Raw genomic sequence first — 19,114 nt, 5'->3', positions numbered from 1 at the left:
TACATTTTTTCATTTTGTTACAAAATACCTCTGTTTATAAAAAAGATATCTATGGCTGGGCATGGTGGCTCACGCCTGTAATCCCAGCACTTTGGGAGGCTGAGAAGGGCGGATTACCTGAGGTCAGAAGTTTGAGATGAGCCTGGCCAATGTGATGAAACCCCGTATCTACGAAAAATACAAAAGTTAGCTGGGCATGGTGGCATGCACCTGTAATCCCAGCTACTCGGGAAGCTGAGTCAGGAGAATCACTTCAACCCAGGAGGCAGAGGTTGCAGCGAGCCGAGATCACGCCATTGCACTCCAGCCTGGACGACAAGAGCAAAACTCCATCTCAAAAAAAAAAAAAAAAAAGTTATCTATTTATCAAAGTTGATGAATATTCTTTTTGAAGAGAATGTATTTTTATACCTTTAAAATGTACTTGCATTTTATTTTGAACTTTGCAGCTGGTATAAAATATATATAAGGGTTTTTTGTTTTGTTTTGTTTTTGAGATGGAGTCTTACTCTGTCACCTAGGCTAGAGTGCAATGATGCGATCTCGGCTCACTGCAACCTCTGTCTCCTGAGTTCAAGTGATTCTCCTGTCTCAACCTCCCAAGTAGCTGAGATTACACGTGTGCACCACCACGCTTAGCTAATTTTTTTGTATTTTTAGTAGAGATAGGGTTTCTCCATGTTGCCCTAGCTGGTCTTAAACTCTTGGGCTCAAGCGATCTGCCCTCCTTGGCTTCCCAAAATGTTGAGATTACAGGCATGAGCCACTGTGCCTGGCTCTATTTCTTAATTTCATGTGTGTCACATTATGAAAGCATAGAATTTCCATTAGAGAAAAGAACCTGAGGCTTGATCATTTATTCTATCCCCTGGAGTCCAGTTAAAGTTAACTGACTTGCTGAAGACCGACTAATTGTTGACTGGGTGAGCCTTGTTCTGTCAGCCTGACTGACGTATAAGCACATGCTACACTACGCACTCCCTAATTTAGTTTTCTTTTTGTTTAACAATAGATGCTGCCTGTGCCATGGGTACGTTGTGAGGTTATGCTTAGGATGTAATAGAAACTTTGTTAATGTTTCATGAATGAGATAACTTGTTGTTTACATTTAAAATGCTTTTACAGTGTTTTTCACTTTTTCATATCAAATGTGTTTACCAATCAGTTCTTGATAAATTATGATTTCTGACTTACTTTTGCTTTATCATACAGTTATTTTACTCAATGATTTTTCAACAGAGCTCTTTATTGTTTAAACCAAATAAAATTTACATTATTATAACTACATAAATAAATATTAATTCTATCATAAGTTATTGTTTGTATAAAATTGTGTACTATTATTTTTTTCTTACTGAATGCATTTCTAACAATATTATGATGAATAGGCCAGGCACAGTGGCTCATGCCTGTAATCCCAACACTTTGGGAAGCTAAAGTGGGGCGATTGCTTGAGGCCAGGAGTTCAAACCAGCCTGGGCAACATAGCAAGACCTTGTCTCTACAAAATATTTTAAAAATTAACCAGGCATGGTGATGTGTGCCTGTAATCCCAGCTGCCTGGGAGCCTGCGGTGGGAGGATTGCTTGAGCCCACGAGTTCAACACTGCAGTAAGCTGTGATGGCGCCACTGCTCTCCAGATTGGGCAACAGAGTGAGACCCTGTCTCTAAAACGTTAGGGTTTTAACTTTAAAAAACCAATATTATGGTAAATAAAATCCAACCCAGCTCTGAGGGGTTTTTTTTTTTTTTGAGGGTTTCTTTTTTGGTTGATGTTACTAAAAATATATTTATTTTAATATTTGCAGCTGGTTTTAGAAGAAGTTTTCGTCTTAGTAGAAAAGATAAGAAAACAAATAAATCCATGTATGAATGCAAGAAGAGTGATCAGTACGACACAGCTGACGTACCCACATACGAAGAAGTGACACCGTATCGGCGACAAACTAATGAGAAATACAGACTCGTTGTCTTGGTTGGTAAGTGCTTGTTTCTGTGAGTAATTCTGAGGAAATAAGTGAGCTAGTAAGAATTTCTCTTCAAAGTGAATCATACTTGAAGTTTTCAAGCTAAAAATCTCCTCCCCCTTGAACACCTTTTGTCTTGTCTCTGAAACAAAATCTTTAGTTTAGTTTTTTGTGCTTAATTGACTTGCAGAGACTTAAGACATTTCTGAAGAATGGTACTGTCGTTTTAGTGGAACCTTTGTCAAGTGGGGTTAGCAAACACTGTTGTAATATATGAAGCATACATCAGGGCAATTAAATAATAGAAGTGAATATTTTTGAACACAAGGCAAGTTCATTTCAAAGCATTTTGAGGCAGCAGCATGGTACAAGCTTCAGATGGCATTTAGACCTTCAGTGAAATAAAGTATTACAGCAGAGTTCTAGGATATTTCAAGCTAGAGAGTCAGCAAAGTCGCTTTAAAGTTGATAATTGGCTGGGTGCAGTGGCTCACACCTTTAATCCCAGCACTTTGGGAGGCCAGGGTGGGAGGATCACTTGAGGTCAGGAGTTTGAGACCAGCCTGGCCATCATGGTGAAGCCCCATCTCTACAGTGAAGTCCCATCTCTACAAAAATACAAAAATTAGCCAGGCATGGTGGCACAGTCCTGTAGTCCCAGCTACTCAGGAGGCTGAGGCAGAAGAATCCCTTGAACCTGGGAGGTGGAGGTTGCAGTGAGCCAAGATTGCACCACTGCACTCCAGCCTGGGTGACAGAGCAAGACTCCATCTCAAAATAAAAAGGCAGTTAATAAAGGAATGTGGGTATTTTCACAAACATCGATTGCCTTCACTCAGATTTGCATCCTAGCATCTATCTTGTGCACCCTTCACAGATGTGAGTAGCCACAAGCTCCATGTATCTTCACTTCATCCTCAATGCATTTCTTTAAAAATGTAGTGAGAGATATTTAAACTTCCAGGATCAAAGCCAATGATTTTAGAAAAGTTTTGGAGTAGAAGAGCATGGTATCTCTTTGTATTAGTACATTCTCACACTGCTATAATTACCTGAGACTGGGTAATTTATGAAGAAAAGAGGTTTAATTGACTCACAGTTCCACAGGCTATATAGGAAGCATGACTGGGAGCCCTCAGGAAACTTAACAAGCATGGCAGAAGGTGAAGGGGAAACAGGAGCGGGCTTCACAGGGCAGCAGGGGAGAGAGAGTGAGAGCGACAGGGGACGTGCCACATACTTTTAAACCATCAGATCTCGTGAGAACTCATTATCATGGGAATAGCATGGGAGAAATCTACCTCTGTGATCTGGCTACCTCCCAACGGGTCCCTCCCCCAGCATTGAGAATTACAGTTCAACATGAGATTTGGGTGGGGACACAGAGCCAAACCATATCACTCTTGTTAATTGTTCTTTTATAAACTCGTGATGATACTTATGGAAATGAGAATCAGTGGAGAAGCTGAGAATTATCCCGTCTTAGTAAGATGGAGTCCTTTGAAAGGTTACAACCCATGCTGTTCATTGAGAGATGGTGGGTGACTCATGGGAAATGATGCTGTTTCTCACATCTGTAGGTCCTGGAAGTGAACACTAGCATCATTACATATTAAGATTGTTCGTATTATTTTGAAACACATATTCACATACTTCAAAAGAAATTCAAAATTTCCTTTATTAATAATGTCCACGTCTCCTAATTCATTTATACTGAGCCTCTTCAAGGAGGAGGAGGAAGAATTTATTTATAGCTTACAGTGCCCTGCTTCTCATCCTTACAGAGGTGTGCTGAGAGAACATGCATTTCCCAGCTCAATGGGGCTACCTGAGACCTCCTGCTCCTCTCCCACCTCACTGTCCCTTCTGTGCCGCCTCCTTCACCAGCACAGATCACAGCAACATCTCTTCTGTTCCTGTTGCCTCTTCTCAGCCAAGGGGAGAGACGTAATAAAATGGCAGTGAGGCTGGGCGCAGTGGCTCATGCCTGTAATCCCAGCGCTTTGGGAGGCTAAGCCAGGAGGATCACTTGAGGTCAGGAGTTCAAGACCAGCCTGCCCAACATGGCAAGACCCTGTCTCTACTAATAATATAAAAATTAGTCAGGTGTAGTGGCAGGCACCTATAGTCCCAGATACTTGGGAAACTGAGGCACAAGAATTGCTTGAACCTGGGGAGGCGGAGGTTGCAGTGAGCTGACATTGCACCACTGTACTCCAGCCTGGGCAACAGAGCAAGATTCTCTAATTAAAAAAAAAAAAAAAAAGACATGTGTTAGTCTGTTGTGTGTTGCTATAAAGGAATACTTGAGATTGGGTAATTCATAAAAAAAAAAAAAGATTTGTTTGGCTCACACTTCTAATAGCTGGAAGTTTGGGCATCTGGCGAGGGCCTCATGCTGCTTTGACTTGTGGTAGAAGGCGAAGGGAAGCCTGTGTGTGCAGAGATCACATGGAGAGATAGGAAGCAGGAGTGGTGGGATGTCAGGCTCTTTTTAACAACCAGCTTTCTTGGGGGACAAATAGAGTGAAAACTCACTCACTGCCTCACCCCAGGGAGGGCATTAATCTATTCATGAGGGATCTACTCTTATGACCCAAACACCTCTCCTTGGGCACCACTTCCAATGCTGGGATCAAATTTCAATACGCAGTTTGGGGGGACAAACATCGAAACTATAGCAAGAGGGAAAAATAAAATGGGAAACTTCATTATCTTGGAGGCCACCTCTCCAGATTTGACTCCATCTACACTCTGCCTGGTTTTGTTTGCCTTTCAGAGTCCCCAGGTTGTTGTCTTTTGTGCACTGTCCAGAGGTTTGGGCTGTATTCAGCGGGGGATAGGCTCTGGTGGGCTTTCCCCGATATAGTGGATCTGGAACTCTCTGAAGCTTTAAACTCCTCTGACATAACTTGGCCTTTCTTCATGGGTGTGCCTTAATCAGCCTCCTCAAAACTGTGTAATGGAACCCCAGCCCTACTGGTCAGCAGTTGAAAGGGTCATCAGGACAAAAGAACATCACAGCATCATTCCAGCTACCTTTTGAGGCAAAATAATGCTCCCAGAATTATATATCACCACATTCCATTGTCAGCCAAAAATCATAGAATGACCTGATGTATTTTCGCTTCTCCTGTCTTTGAATGCTAATTGTCCAGATCCGTGATCATTGATTGCACTAAAATTCATCTGGCCAAAATCATCAGTAAAGAGATTAATTGTACGCACTTCAGTTGTCCTGTTTCCCCTTTGGCCTTTGGGTTCCTGGTACCTGAATTCTGAATTGAATGTGGACTCTGTTTTGGGGCCAAGTGCTTTGCTTTTTTTCTTTTATTGTTTTCTCTTCTTTCTTTCTTTACTTTACTTTAAATTCTGCGATACATGTACAGGAGGTGCAGGTTTGTTACATAGGTATACATGTGCCATATGGTGGTTTGCTGCACCCATCAACTCATCATCTAGGTTTTAAGCCCTGCATGCATTAGGTATTTGTCCTAATGCTCTCCCTCCCCCTGCTCCCACCCTGCAGGCCCTGGTGTGTGATGTTCCCCTCTTTGTGTCCATGTGTTCTCATTGTTCAACTCCCACTTATAAGTGAGAACATGCAATGTTTGGTTTTCTGTTCCTGTGTTAGTTTGCTGAGAATGATGGTTTCCAGATTCATCCATGTCTCTGCAAAGGACATGAACTCATCTTTTTTTATGGCTGCATAGTATTCCATGGTGTATATGTGCCACATTATCTTTATCCAGTGTATTATTGATGGGTATTTGGGTTGGTCCCCTCCTTTTTCTCACTTTATTTTTTCATTCCCAGCAGAATCCTAAAGCCTTTTTTTTTTAGCCCTGTGATATCAATCCTATTGCAATGACTGCTGTTTCTGTCTCCTGTTTGAAATTCCTTAAGTTTGATTCCTGATTCTCAGAGATTTCCCCTTTGTCTTCCAACAGGCGTATTCCCTCGACATAGTCCTAAACTGGAGATGCTAAATGCTGATGCTCCCAAGTGGCATAGTCAGTGAACATTTATATTTCCTTTGATATGTGCTTCTGCCAATGAGTGTTTCCTTATTCTCTAGAGATTTCCAGGCCTTAAGTAAATAATTAATTGCATTGCTTCAATGACAACCAAAATATCTGTTTGAACTTCTTAGGTTTCTCTGCTACTAATTAGGACAAATGGATCTAACTGGATCCAACTGTCATGTTTCATTACCCTCTGCTGTTCCCAACTCCTTTCAAACAGTCTCAAGCAAGTTTTTAAATTTTAACTTGTTTTTAAGAGGGTCCTGTCCTTCCTCCATGCTATGTAATAACAGTAACTAAGGGCTATGAGTGTATTATTTCCTTCAGTCCTCATCATGACTACATGGGAAATACTTTTATTATTCCCCGTTTTACAGATGAAGAAACTAAAGCACAGAGAGAAGTAGGTAACTTGTCTAAGATCCTGAAGCATTAAGTTACAGAACTGATTCAGACCCCAGCAGGTGGATAAGAACCCTACTTCTTATCTTACTGTGGACTATGGCTTCCAATCTTAAAATTAGGGCAGTACTTGACACTCTGTGCTGGATCTAAATATCTTACTTTTTAAAAAATCTCCTTGGTTAAAGGACTGTTCATTCATTTTCCTGACAGATACCTCCTTGCTTTGTGAAAGTTTAGATGTGAGTCTAGTGAAAGCGTTTATGTTCACTTGAATCCTGCCCATGTCTACAACTTGAGCTTCCAATGTAGGTCTCCCTAGGGTCAGTTCAACACACTTGGTGGGCTCACCTCTCTCTTCCCTACACGCTAATTCTGCACACTGTCTAGGCAGGGTTTCTTACTGCACCTGTCATTACTATTTCACTGCCCTGCTCCTTAAAATTTTTCAATAAATTCCTAAAGTGCTGATTTTCCTGGTCTTTCCCTCTCAAATTTGTTCACATTTCCCATGGTCAACCTGGGATTCTTCCACTTACCAGGAAAGGTTATATTCATAATCTGTCTACTGCCTTCAGAGTTCAGAGATCGTCTCTCAATAGTTTTTTGATTGCCATAGATAGAGGTAGTCTTGGAGAATATACAGAGGGAGGAGCTCCTGCCCTTCTCCTCTGACTTCTAGACCCTATTCCAGGGCTTGTCAGATTTAACATGCATTCTGGTCACCTGGGGGTCTTGTTAAGATGCAGTTTCTGATCTGGTAGCCTGGGGTGGGGTCAGAGAGTCTGCATTTCTAACGAGCTCCCAGATGATGCTGTTGCTGCTGGCCTGATTAATTAGGGTACATTTTGCTTTTCCCCTATTGCTGCTGGTTCAGATGCAGATGCTGTGAGGTCTGGTGCTGCGCACACAGGGAAAACCCTTGTTGCTCTGTTTGAATGGGTGCAGTTGCCATTGCCTTCTTTGGTTAGTGATTGTGAATTGGCTGCCATTTATTTTGATTTTCTACTTCTCTTGGCATTGTATTTCAGTTTTGTGCTTTCTCGTGTATGCCTTATAATGATGGCTTAGAAACTTTTGGTTTCCTCTTAATCTTTCTGCTGTTCAGGATTTGCTCAGCAATATTTCAGGTTTTGGCTTGTCTGTTTTGATCAACAGATTTGTTATGATTATTAGCCTTTAGTCTGAAATTCCTCTAGGAAAATTAACTTTATCTGAAACTCTTTAGCTCCAAACATGTTCTTTTCCTATTTTGGAGCAATTGCTGGTATAAGGCAGTATTTCTTAAATCTGTAACAATTGGATTATAACAGAACAGACTTAATGGAGAATATTCATTTTATTCTTTTTGTCATGTTAGATCACATTTTCTCTTCAGGCGAATGGTATTTCCTGTGTCTCTATATGAAAAATAGAGGAAGGGCCTGGTGCGGTGGCTGATGCCTGTAATCCCAGCACTCTGGGAGGCCGAGGCAGGCAGATCACTTGAGGTCAGGAGTTTGAGACCAGCCTGGCCAACGTGTCTCTACTAAAAATACAAAAATTAGCCAGGTGTGGTGTTGGGTGCCTGTAATCCCAGCTACTCGGGAGGCTGAGGTAGGAGACTCACTTGAACCTGGGAGGCAGAGGTTGCAGTGAGCTGAGATTATGCCAGTGCATTCCAGCTTGGGGAACAAGAGTGAAGCTCCATCTCAAAAAAAAAAAAAAAGGAAGAAAATCATGGTATATTAATGCAAACTTCTTAGTAATAGTTCTACTAAAGAAAAGATCTAGAAACTTTACAGAATCGAGAATGCCTGTACAGCTGGAGGCTTGGAAATTTCAGCCCCCTGGTGACATTAACAGAACATTCCACCTCTACCCCATTGTGGCCTGTGTACAGCACAACACTGCACAGTGGGATCTGGTGATGGCCAGCGCGGTTTTATGTAACTATCCTTCAGAAGTATTCCCGGTTATTTGCCTTCTTCTTTGTATTCCTTGCTCAGAAACCCTTTCAGCTATTGTGTATGGCACATTGGAAGTATCAGAAGCTTAGAGCCTGTTACGTGGAGAAATCCCCATCTCTTTATATTCTGTGAGGCAGGAGGCAGGACAATGTAGAAGATGAGAGATGGGCTTCTGGGACAAGATGGCTGCCTTCCAGTCCTGTGACGCCCTTCGGTAGTCACATGACAAGGCAACAATTCAGATTTTCTCTGGGCTTCAGTTATTCATCTGAAAATTTGAGATAATAAAAACACCTACTTTCTAGGTTTGTTTTGAGGGTTAAACAAAATAATCTATGCAAAGATGTAGGCCAATTCCTGGCACCTAGTATGGTTTTAATAAGAAATATTTATTGCCCAGCATAGTGGGCATGCCTGTGGTCTCGGCTGCTCAGGAGACTGAGGCAGGAGGATCACTTGAGCCCAGGAGTTCAAGACCAGCTAGACACAGTGAAACCTCGTCTCTAAAAATAAAAAAAGAGACTGGGCGCAGTGGCTCACACCTGAATTCCCAGTGCTGAGGGAGGCTGAGGCAGGAGGAGTGCTGGAGGCCAGGAGTTCAAGACCAGTCTGGGCAACATAGTGAGACTCCATCTTTACAAAAAATAAAATAAAATAAAATAAAATTAGCCAGGCAAGGTGGTGTGTGCCTGTAGTCCCAGCTACTTGGGAAGCTGAGATGGGAGGATTGCTTGAGTCTGTGAATTAGAGATTACAGTGAGCTATGGTTATACCACTGCACATTCTGGGCTGGGCAATAGAGTCTAAAAGAAGGAGGAGGAGGAGGAGGAAGGATAAGGAAGGAGGAGGAAGGAAGAAGGAGGAGAAGGAGGAGGAGGAGGAAAAGGAGAAGGAGAAGAAGAAGCTTGAAGAGGAGGAGGAGGACTTACATATTAACTAAACATAATAAGATAAACATGAAATGTTCAAATATCAGTAGGTTTCTACTGGTTTTGAACCTCAGTGTTCAAAACACTTATTAGATTATCTAGAAGTTTATCATCTAAAATAGGTAATGAAGCCGTGGGCACAAATTTTGGAAATTCTGGGTTATTCCTGAATTAACTGTTTACTGTTTAGTTTGTGATTATAAAAATGTTGTATACATAGGAATTTATTTCCTTGGCTCCTACAATGTGTATATGTATAGGAAGATGGAAAGAGTATAAGTATCATAGTCCTCCTTGGAAATAATTTTTGGCTGGGTGCAGTGGCTCATGCCTGTAATCCCAGCACTTTTCGGGAGGCTGAGGCAGGTGGATCACCTGAGGTCAGGAATTCAAGACCAGCCTGGCCAACATGGTGAAACCCCATCTCTACTAAAAATACAAAAACTAGCCAGATGTGTTGGCAGGCACCTGTAGTCCCAGGTACTTAGGAGTCTGAGGCAGGAGAATCACTTGAACCTGGGAGTTGGAGGTTGCACTGAGCCGAGATTGTGCCACTGAGTGACAGAGCAAGACTCTGTCTCAAAAAAAAAAAAAAGATAATAATTTTTTACCCAGTGTTTTCAAAGCCATTGGGAAAAGTGACACTTGCTTTGAAACTGTTTCATAAACATTGTTGAGAAAATACAAAATATTATTTTTCTATATTATCATAATGCTATATGGTTTTTATTCTTTTTTTTTTTTTATTTTTTTATTTTATTATTATTATTATTATTATTATTATTATTATACTTTAGGTTTTATGGTACATGTGCGCAATGTGCAGGTAAGTTACATATGTATACATGTGCCATGCTGGTGCGCTGCACCCACCAACTCGTCATCTAGCATTAGGTATATCTTCCAATGCTATCCCTCCCCCCTCCCCCCACCCCACAACAGTCCCCAGAGTGTGATGTTCCCCTTCCTGTGTCCATGTGTTCTCATTGTTCAATTCCCACCTATGAGTGAGAATATGCGGTGTTTGGTTTTTTGTTCTTGCGATAGTTTACTGAGAATGATGATTTCCAATTTCATCCATGTCCCTACAAAGGACGTGAACTCATCATTTTTTATGGCTGCATAGTATTCCATGGTGTATATGTGCCACATTTTCTTAATCCAGTCTATCATTGTTGGACATTTGGGTTGGTTCCAAGTCTTTGCTATTGTGAATAATGCCGCAATAAACATACGTGTGCATGTGTCTTTATAGCAGCATGATTTATAGTCCTTTGGGTATATACCCAGTAATGGGATGGCTGGGTCGAATGGAATTTCTAGTTCTAGATCCCTGAGGAATCGCCACACTGACTTCCACAAGGGCTGAACTAGTTTACAGTCCCACCAACAGTGTAAAAGTGTTCCTATTTCTCCACATCCTCTCCAGCACCTGTTGTTTCCTGACTTTTTAATGATTGCCATTCTAACTGGTGTGAGATGGTATCTCATTGTGGTTTTGATTTGCATTTCTCTGATGGCCAGTGATGGTGAGCATTTTTTCATGTGTTTTTTGGCTGCATAAATGTCTTCTTTTGAGAAGTGTCTGTTCATGTCCTTCACCCACTTTTTGATGGGGTTGTTTGTTTTTTTCTTGTAAATTTGTTGGAGTTCATTGTAGATTCTGGATATTAGCCCTTTGTCAGATGAGTAGGTTGCGAAAATTTTCTCCCATTTTGTAGGTTGCCTGTTCACTCTGATGGTAGTTTCTTTTGCTGTGCAGAAGCTCTTGAGTTTAATTAGATCCCATTTGTCAATTTTGGCTTTTGTTGCCATTGCTTTTGGTGTTTTAGACATGAAGTCCTTGCCCATGCCTATGTCCTGAATGGTAATGCCTAGGTTTTCTTCTAGGGTTTTTATGGTTTTAGGTCTAACATTTAAGTCTTTAATCCATCTTGAATTGATTTTTGTATAAGGTGTAAGGAAGGGATCCAGTTTCAGCTTTCTACATATGGCTAGCCAGTTTTCCCAGCACCATTTATTAAATAGGGAATCCTTTCCCCATTTCTTGTTTTTGTCAGGTTTGTCAAAGATCAGATACTTGTAGATATGTGGCATTATTTCTGACGGCTCTGTTCTGTTCCATTGATCTATATCTCTGTTTTGGTACCAGTACCATGCTGTTTTGGTTACTGTAGCCTTGTAGTATAGTTTGAAGTCAGGTAGTGTGATGCCTCCAGCTTTGTTCTTTTGGCTGAGGATTGACTTGGCGATGCGGGCTTTTTTTTGGTTCCATATGAACTTTAAAGTAGTTTTTTCCAATTCTGTGAAGAAAGTCATTGGTAACTTGATGGGGATGGCATTGAATCTGTAAATTACCTTGGGAAGGATGGCCATTTTCATGATGTTGATTCTTCCTACCCATGAGCATGGAATGTTCTTCCATTTGTTTGTATCCTCTTTTATTTCCTTGAGCAGTGGTTTGTAGTTCTCCTTGAAGAGGTCTTTCACATCCCTTGTAAGTTGGATTCCTAGGTATTTTATTCTCTTTGAAGCAATTGTGAATGGGAGTTCACTCATGATTTGGCTCTCTGTTTGTCTGTTATTGATGTATAAGAATGCTTGTGATTTTTGCACATTGATTTTGTATCCTGAGACTTTGCTGAAGTTGCTTATCAGCTTAAGGAGATTTTGGGCTGAGACAATGGGGTTTTCTAGATATACTATCATGTCATCTGCAAACAGGGACAATTTGACTTCCTCTTTTCCTAATTGAATACCCTTGATTTCCTTCTCCTGCCTAATTGCCCTGGCCAGAACTTCCAACACTATGTTGAATAGAAGTGGTGAGAGAGGGCATCCCTGTCTTGTGCCAGTTTTCAAAGGGAATGCTTCCAGTTTTTGCCCATTCAGTATGATATTGGCTGTGGGTTTGTCATAAATAGCTCTTATTATTTTGAGATACGTCCCATCAATTCCTAATTTATTGAGAGTTTTTAGCATGAAGGGTTGTTGAATTTTGTCAAAGGCCTTTTCTGCATCTATTGAGATAATCATGTGGTTTTTGTCTTTGGTTCTGTTTATATGCTGGATTACATTTATTGATTTGCGTATATTGAACCAGCCTTGCATCCCAGGGATGAAGCCCACTTGATCATGGTGGATAAGCTTTTTGATGTGTTGCTGGATTCTGTTTGCCAGTATTTTATTGAGGATTTTTGCATCAATGTTCATCAAGGATATTGGTCTAAAATTCTCTTTTTTTGTTGTGTCTCTGCCAGGCTTTGGTATCAGGATGATGCTGGCCTCATAAAATGAGTTAGGGAGGATTCCCTCTTTTTCTATTGATTGGAATAGTTTCAGAAGGAATGGTACCAGCTCCTCCTTGTACCTCTGGTAGAATTCGGCTGTGAATCCATCTGGACCTGGACTTTTTTTGGTTGGTAAGCTATTGATTATTGCCACAATTTCAGCTCCTGTTATTGGTCTATTCAGAGATTCAACTTCTTCCTGGTTTAGTCTTGGGAGGGTGTATGTGTTGAGGAATTTATCCATTTCTTCTAGATTTTCTAGTTTATTTGCATAGAGGTGTTTGTAATATTCTCTGATGGTAATTTGTATTTCTGTGGGATCGGTGGTGATTTCCCCTTTATCATTTTTTATTGCATCTATTTGATTCTTCTCTCTTTTTTTCTTTATTAATCTTGCTAGCGGTCTATCAATTTTGTTGATCCTTTCAAAAAACCAGCTCCTGGATTCATTTATTTTTTGAAGGGTTTTTTGTGTCTCTATTTCCTTCAGTTCTGCTCTGATTTTAGTTATTTCTTGCCTTCTGCTAGCTTTTGAATGTGTTTGCTCTTGCTTTTCTAGTTCTTTTAATTGTGATGTTAGGGTGTCAATTTTGGATCTTTCCTGCTTTCTCTTGTGGGCATTTAGTGCTATAAATTTCCCTCTACACACTGCTTTGAATGCATCCCAGAGATTCTGGTATGTTGTGTCTTGGTTCTCGTTGGTTTCAAAGAACATCTTTATTTCTGCCTTCATTTCGTTATGTACCCAGTAGTCGTTCAGGAGCAGGTTGTTCAGTTTCCACGTAGTTGAGCGGTTTTGAGTGAGATTCTTAATCCTGAGTTCTAGCTTGATTGCACTGTGATCTGAGAGACAGTTTGTTACAATTTCTGTTCTTTTACATTTATTGAGGAGAGCTTTACTTCCAAGTATATGGTCAATTTTGGAATAGGTGTGGTGTGGTGCTGAAAAAAATGTATATTCTGTTGATTTGGGGTGGAGAGTTCTGTAGATGTCTACTAGGTCCGCTTGGTGCAGAGCTAAGTTCAATTCCTGGGTATCCTTGTTGACTTTCTGTCTCGTTGATCTGTCTAATGTTGATAGTGGGGTGTTAAAGTCTCCCATTATTAATGTGTGGGAGTCTAAGTCTCTTTGTAGGTCACTCAGGACTTGCTTTATGAATCTGGGTGCTCCTGTATTGGGTGCATATATATTTAGGATAGTTAGCTCTTCTTGTTGAATTAATCCCTTTACCATTATGTAATGGCCTTCTTTGTCTCTTTTGATCTTTGTTGGTTTAAAGTCTGTTTTATCAGAGACTAGGATTGCAACCCCTGCCTTTTTGTGTTTTCCATTTGCTTGGTAGATCTTCCTCCATCCTTTTATTTTGAGCCTATGTGTGTCTCTGCACGTGAGATGGGTTTCCTGAATACAGCACACTGATGGGTCTTGAGTCTTAATCCAGTTTGCCAGTCTGTGTCTTTTAATTGGAGCATTTAGTCCATTTACATTTAAAGTTAATATTGTTATGTGTGAATTTGATCCTGTCATTATGATGTTAGCTGGATATTTTGCTCGTTAGTTGATGCAGTCTCTTCCTAGTCTCGATGTTCTTTACATTTCGGTATGATTTTGCAGTGGCTGGTACCGGTTGTGCCTTTCCATGTTTAGCGCTTCCTTCAGGAGCTCTTTTAGGGCAGGCCTGGTGGTGACAAAATCTCTCAGCATTTGCTTGTCTGTAAAGTATTTTATTTCTCCTTCACTTATGAAGCTTAGTTTGGCAGGATATGAAATTCTGGGTTGAAAATTCTTTTCTTTAAGAATGTTGAATATTGGCCCCCACTCTCTTCTGGCTTGTAGGGTTTCTGCCGAGAGATCCGCTGTGAGTCTGATGGGCTTCCCTTTGATGGTAACCCGACCTTTCTCTCTGGCTGCCCTTAACATTTTTTCCTTCATTTCAACTTTGGTGAATCTGACAATTATGTGTCTTGGAGTTGCTCTTCTCGAGGAGTATCTTTGTGGCGTTCTCTGTATTTCCTGAATCTGAATGTTGGCCTGCCTTGCTAGATTGGGGAAGTTCTCCTGGATAATATCCTGCAGAGTGTTTTCCAACTTGGTTCCATTCTCCCCGTCACTTTCAGGTACACCAATCAGACGTAGATTTGGTCTTTTCACATAGTCCCACATTTCTTGGAGGCTTTGCTCGTTTCTTTTTATTCTTTTTTCTCTAAACTTCCCTTCTCGCTTCATTTCATTCATTTCATCTTCCAGGGCTGATACCCTTTCTTCCATTTGATCGCATCGGCTCCTGAGGCTTCTGCATTCTTCACGTAGTTCTCGAGCCTTGGTTTTCAGCTCCATCAGCTCCTTTAAGCACTTCTCTGTATTGGTTATTCTAGTTATACATTCTTCTAAATTTTTTTCAAAGTTTTCAACTTCTTTGCCTTTGGTTTGAATATCCTCCCGTAGCTCGGAGTAATTTGATCGTCTGAAGCCTTCTTCTCTCAGCTCGTCAAAGTCATTCTCCGTCCAGCTTTGTTCCGTTGCTGGTGAGGAACTGCGTTCCTTTGGAGGAGGAGAGGTACTCTGGTTTTTAGAGTTTCCAGTTTTTCTGCTCTGTTTTTTCCCCATCTTTGTGGTTTTATCTACTTTTGGTCTTTGATGATGGTGATGTACAGATGGGTTTTTGGTGTGGATGTCCTTTCTGTTAGTTTTCCTTCTAACAGACAGAACCCTCAGCTGCAGGTCTGTTGGAGTACCTGGCCGGCCGTGTGAGGTGTCAGTCTGCCCCTGCTGGGGGGTGCCTCCCAGTTAGGCTGCTCGGGGGTCAGGGGTCAGGGACCCACTTGAGGAGGCAGTCAGCCCGTTCTCAGATCTCCAGCTGCGTGCTGGGAGAACCACTGCTCTCCTCACAGCTGTCAGACAGGGACATTTAAGTCTGCAGAGGTTACTGCTGTCTTTTTGTTTGTCTGTGTCCTGCCCCCAGAGGTGGAGCCTACAGAGGCAGGCAGGCCTCCTTGAGCTGTGGTGGGCTCCACCCAGTTCAAGCTTCCAGGCTGCTTTGTTTACCTAAGCGAGCCTGGGCAATGGCGGGCGCCCCTCCCCCAGCCTCGCTGCCGACTTGCTGTTTGATCTCAGACTGCTGTGCTAGCAATCAGCGAGACTCCGTGGGCGTAGGACCCTCTGAGCCAGGTGCGGGCTATACTCTCCTGGGGCACCGTTTCCTAAGCCCGTCGGAAAAGCACAGTATTCGGGTGGGAGTGGCCCGATTTTCCAGGTGCCGTCTGTCACCCCTGGAAGGGGAACTCCCTGACCCCTTGTGCTTCCCGAGTGAGGCAATGCCTCGCCCCTGCTTCGGCTGGCGCACGGTGCGCTCACCCACTGACCTGCGCCCACTGTCTGGCACTCCCTAGTGAGATGAACACGGTACCTCAGATGGAAATGCAGAAATCACCCGTCTTCTGCGTCGCTCGCGCTGGGAGCTGTAGACCGGAGCTGTTCCTATTCGGCCATCTTCGGTTTTTATTCTTTTATTTAATGATCAAGAAATAATAATAGACCAAGTTGTTACCATGGCAAAAATACAACAATGGAGGACTTTGAGCTGTGATCAGAAGTATTATAATTTTCTCTTCATTTTGAAAATGTATTATTCTTAAGCCTCATTTTAGCCACCAAAACATCTCAATGACAGTTTCTGTTAAATTTCCTTCTGCATTTAAAAGTATTTTCTAGAAAGTATGTTGAAACCAAATGTCAGGCTTTTAGTACATTTTTCTACATGACAAGTCTTATCTTCAGTGAAACCCAGCCTTTTGAAAAGTAAAGTAATAAAGTCAAATAATGTGTTTGTGGGTGAGGGAGGGAGCAGGGAGAAGACTTGGGTGTTAAAAAGCAACTAAAACACTTTTCATGGATTAAGCCAAAACAAGAGCAGAAATTCATCTTGTGGATATTCAGACAATTTGCGACTTGTTCTGTCTGGTTAGGAGGTACAAGAGAAACTAATAATAAATCTTTCTGTATATTTCACATTTTTAGCTTGAGCATGTCAGTACTATTCTGCTCTCCTTTGTGCTGAATCTTATGTGCTGCCCAAAGACTGCTTGTAGAGGTAATTTGAATAAATAGGCATTTATTATAAGACTGTCACTATTTTTCCATAAAACTGTGGCACAACACAAAGCCTCCCACATAAAGCAGAGTGAAAAGTAAGTGCTCGAAACTAAATGTGAGTGTTAGTGTGTTTATTAGAATTCTCATATCTTTTGTTGCACTTTGATGGAAGGCTTGTAGGAATTAGAGTTGGCTCTGGAGGATTTTATATAGATAACTGTAAAACCGAAAGTCATAATGAAATTCATGAGAATATGATGGATTTAAAATTATAACTCTTGTATGTAAAAGGTAAATGTGATCTTTATTGGAATCACAGTTGGCTTTTTATGCCGTTGGTCATCTTAAATATTTCTTTTCAGACTTCATTTCTGGGCGTAAACCACAAATCTGTTCATTCAACTGAGTTTTACGGTGTACCAGCTATGCCAGGCACTGTTCTGAGCACACAAACATTTTTGCCCTTGTGCCATTTATGTTCTAATGAGAGAAGATGGGCCAAAACCATATTTATAATAAATTAGTAATAAATAATAAAATCACTTGTATAGTTGTTAGAGGGCGATAAGTCTATGGAAGAAAGTAAGGTGGAATGGGATAAGGGGAATGGAGAGTTGGGGACGTGGACAGGATAGATTTTGAATTGGGAGCTTGGTGGCCCCATTCTGAGCAAACTCTGAAGTAAGGCAGTTTCTCATGCCCCCGTCTACTTAGCCACGGAACACTCAGGGATGATTTTATTTTGACCTCTTAATTTTATTGCATTCTTGTCATAGTTTTGAAGTAGAGTGAGATTAGTATTTTAGTCAGTCTATATAAGCGTAGCTGCGTGGAAAAAATGGTGCTCTTTCAATAAGCTTGCCACTCGTTTTTACTTTTCTTTTGTTTTCCTTCCTGCCTTCTTTTCTTTTCTCTTCTTTCTTTTCTTTTTCTTTTCTTTCCTTTTCCCCTCCCCTCTCCCTCCCTTCCCCTCCCCTTCCCCTCCCCCTCCCAATCTTGGCTCACTGCAACCTCTGCCTCCTGGGTTTGAGCCATTCTCCCACTGGGATTATAGGCACCCCCCACCATACCTGGCTAATTTTTAAATTTTTAGTAGAGATATGGAATTTCACCGTGTTGGCCAGGCTGGTCTGGAACTCCTGACCTCAGGTGATGCGCCTGCCTCGGCCTCTCTGAGTGATAGGATTACGCCCATCCATATGCTTATTCTTTATGACTGTCATTTAAAATACACACATATACCACATTTCATTGATTTCAGTAATTATTTTCACAATAGTAATACATATTGCTGTTCAAGTAAATGTTTATTCATTCGCTCAGAATGTGCACTAACATGTAAATAAGTATAGAATTGAAGGTTCAGAACACAATGCCTGAGACCATGGCCATTAACAGGTTTTGTTTTTTTTTTTTGTCAGTATAAGAACATCATACCTGGTATTTCAAATCATTCTTTTAGTGCATGTATGGTTTTGGGTGCGCTTCTAGGCACTGATGTTATGGCCTCAAATCTTTTTCTACTCATTTAGCTTTGTTTTATTTTTTGTTTGTTTTTGTTACGTTTTTTAGAGAGGATCTTGCTGTGTTGCCCAGGCTGGACTCAAACTCCTGGTCTCGGGTGATCTTCCTGTCTCAGCTTCCCAAGTAACTGGGATTACAGGTGCAAACTGCTGTACCTGGCTTGTTTCTTTCCTTTTTTTTTTTTTTTTTTTTTGGTGGTATATGTCTGTATCAGATTAAAAAAAGTCGATTATTTGGGGGGACCATATTTACAGAATGAAAAACTTGTATGCATCAACTATGAATTAATTTTGAAAGTATACTGTGTTAGCATTCTAATCAAAATATACTTTTTGTTTTTTATACATAAACATTTGTTACAAATCATAAACACCTAAACATATTTGGGGAATAAAAAGAAAATCCGAAACAGAACAGTGAAACTACCCTACATCTCATAATTACATTACATGAAATGAGGCAATAATGTCAACCAATTTCAAGATTATTTGGGGAAAAGGTGTCGTGTATGTCTACCTTCTTCTATGTAAATTAAAGCTGAGAATTTGCTATAGATTTTTAACCTTTTTAAGATAAACATTAAAGAATCTTTGCCTGTAGTTAACAGTGACTGTTTTCTCAAATTTAAAATCTTAAATAGAAATTGTATTAACATTTTATCGACACCTTAAATGGGCTACGTTACTTTGGTTGAGATGAATGAAACTTTTTATAAAACCATGCAACACATTTGCTTACTTTCAATAAGGAGTTACTAATTAAATGCATAAAAAGGAATTTAAAATAGTATTATGCTTTTCTAATTATCTTAATTATCCAGTTGACACACATTTTTCCCAAGACCTTCACGTAATATAAATTGATACGCACAGCTTTATTCTTCCTTTCCAACATGGTTTTATAAATTCTTATGAAATATTTTTTAGATGAAGCA

The 19,114-nt window shown here is 40.7% G+C and overlaps 1 protein-coding gene across 7 annotated transcripts in view; it reads left to right on the top strand.

The window, feature by feature from the left end:
- The window catches only part of MPP7 (MAGUK p55 scaffold protein 7), a 271,223-nt gene that overhangs the window by 224,410 nt on the left and 27,699 nt on the right, over positions 1 to 19,114 (top strand). For all 7 annotated transcript variants that reach the window (XM_054435739.2, XM_054435731.2, XM_054435735.2 and 4 more), the window contains one exon: positions 1,810 to 1,980. In XM_054435739.2, coding sequence (XP_054291714.1) covers positions 1,810 to 1,980 — 171 coding nt within the window. The remainder of the gene's footprint in view (positions 1 to 1,809; positions 1,981 to 19,114) is intronic.

The sequence above is a fragment of the Pongo pygmaeus genome, chromosome 8 (genome assembly GCF_028885625.2).
Source record: "Pongo pygmaeus isolate AG05252 chromosome 8, NHGRI_mPonPyg2-v2.0_pri, whole genome shotgun sequence".
In the NCBI taxonomy this organism is placed as follows: Eukaryota; Metazoa; Chordata; class Mammalia; order Primates; family Hominidae; genus Pongo; species Pongo pygmaeus.
The sequence above is the reverse complement of the archived record's forward strand: the minus strand, read 5'-3'. Positions and strand labels throughout refer to the sequence as shown.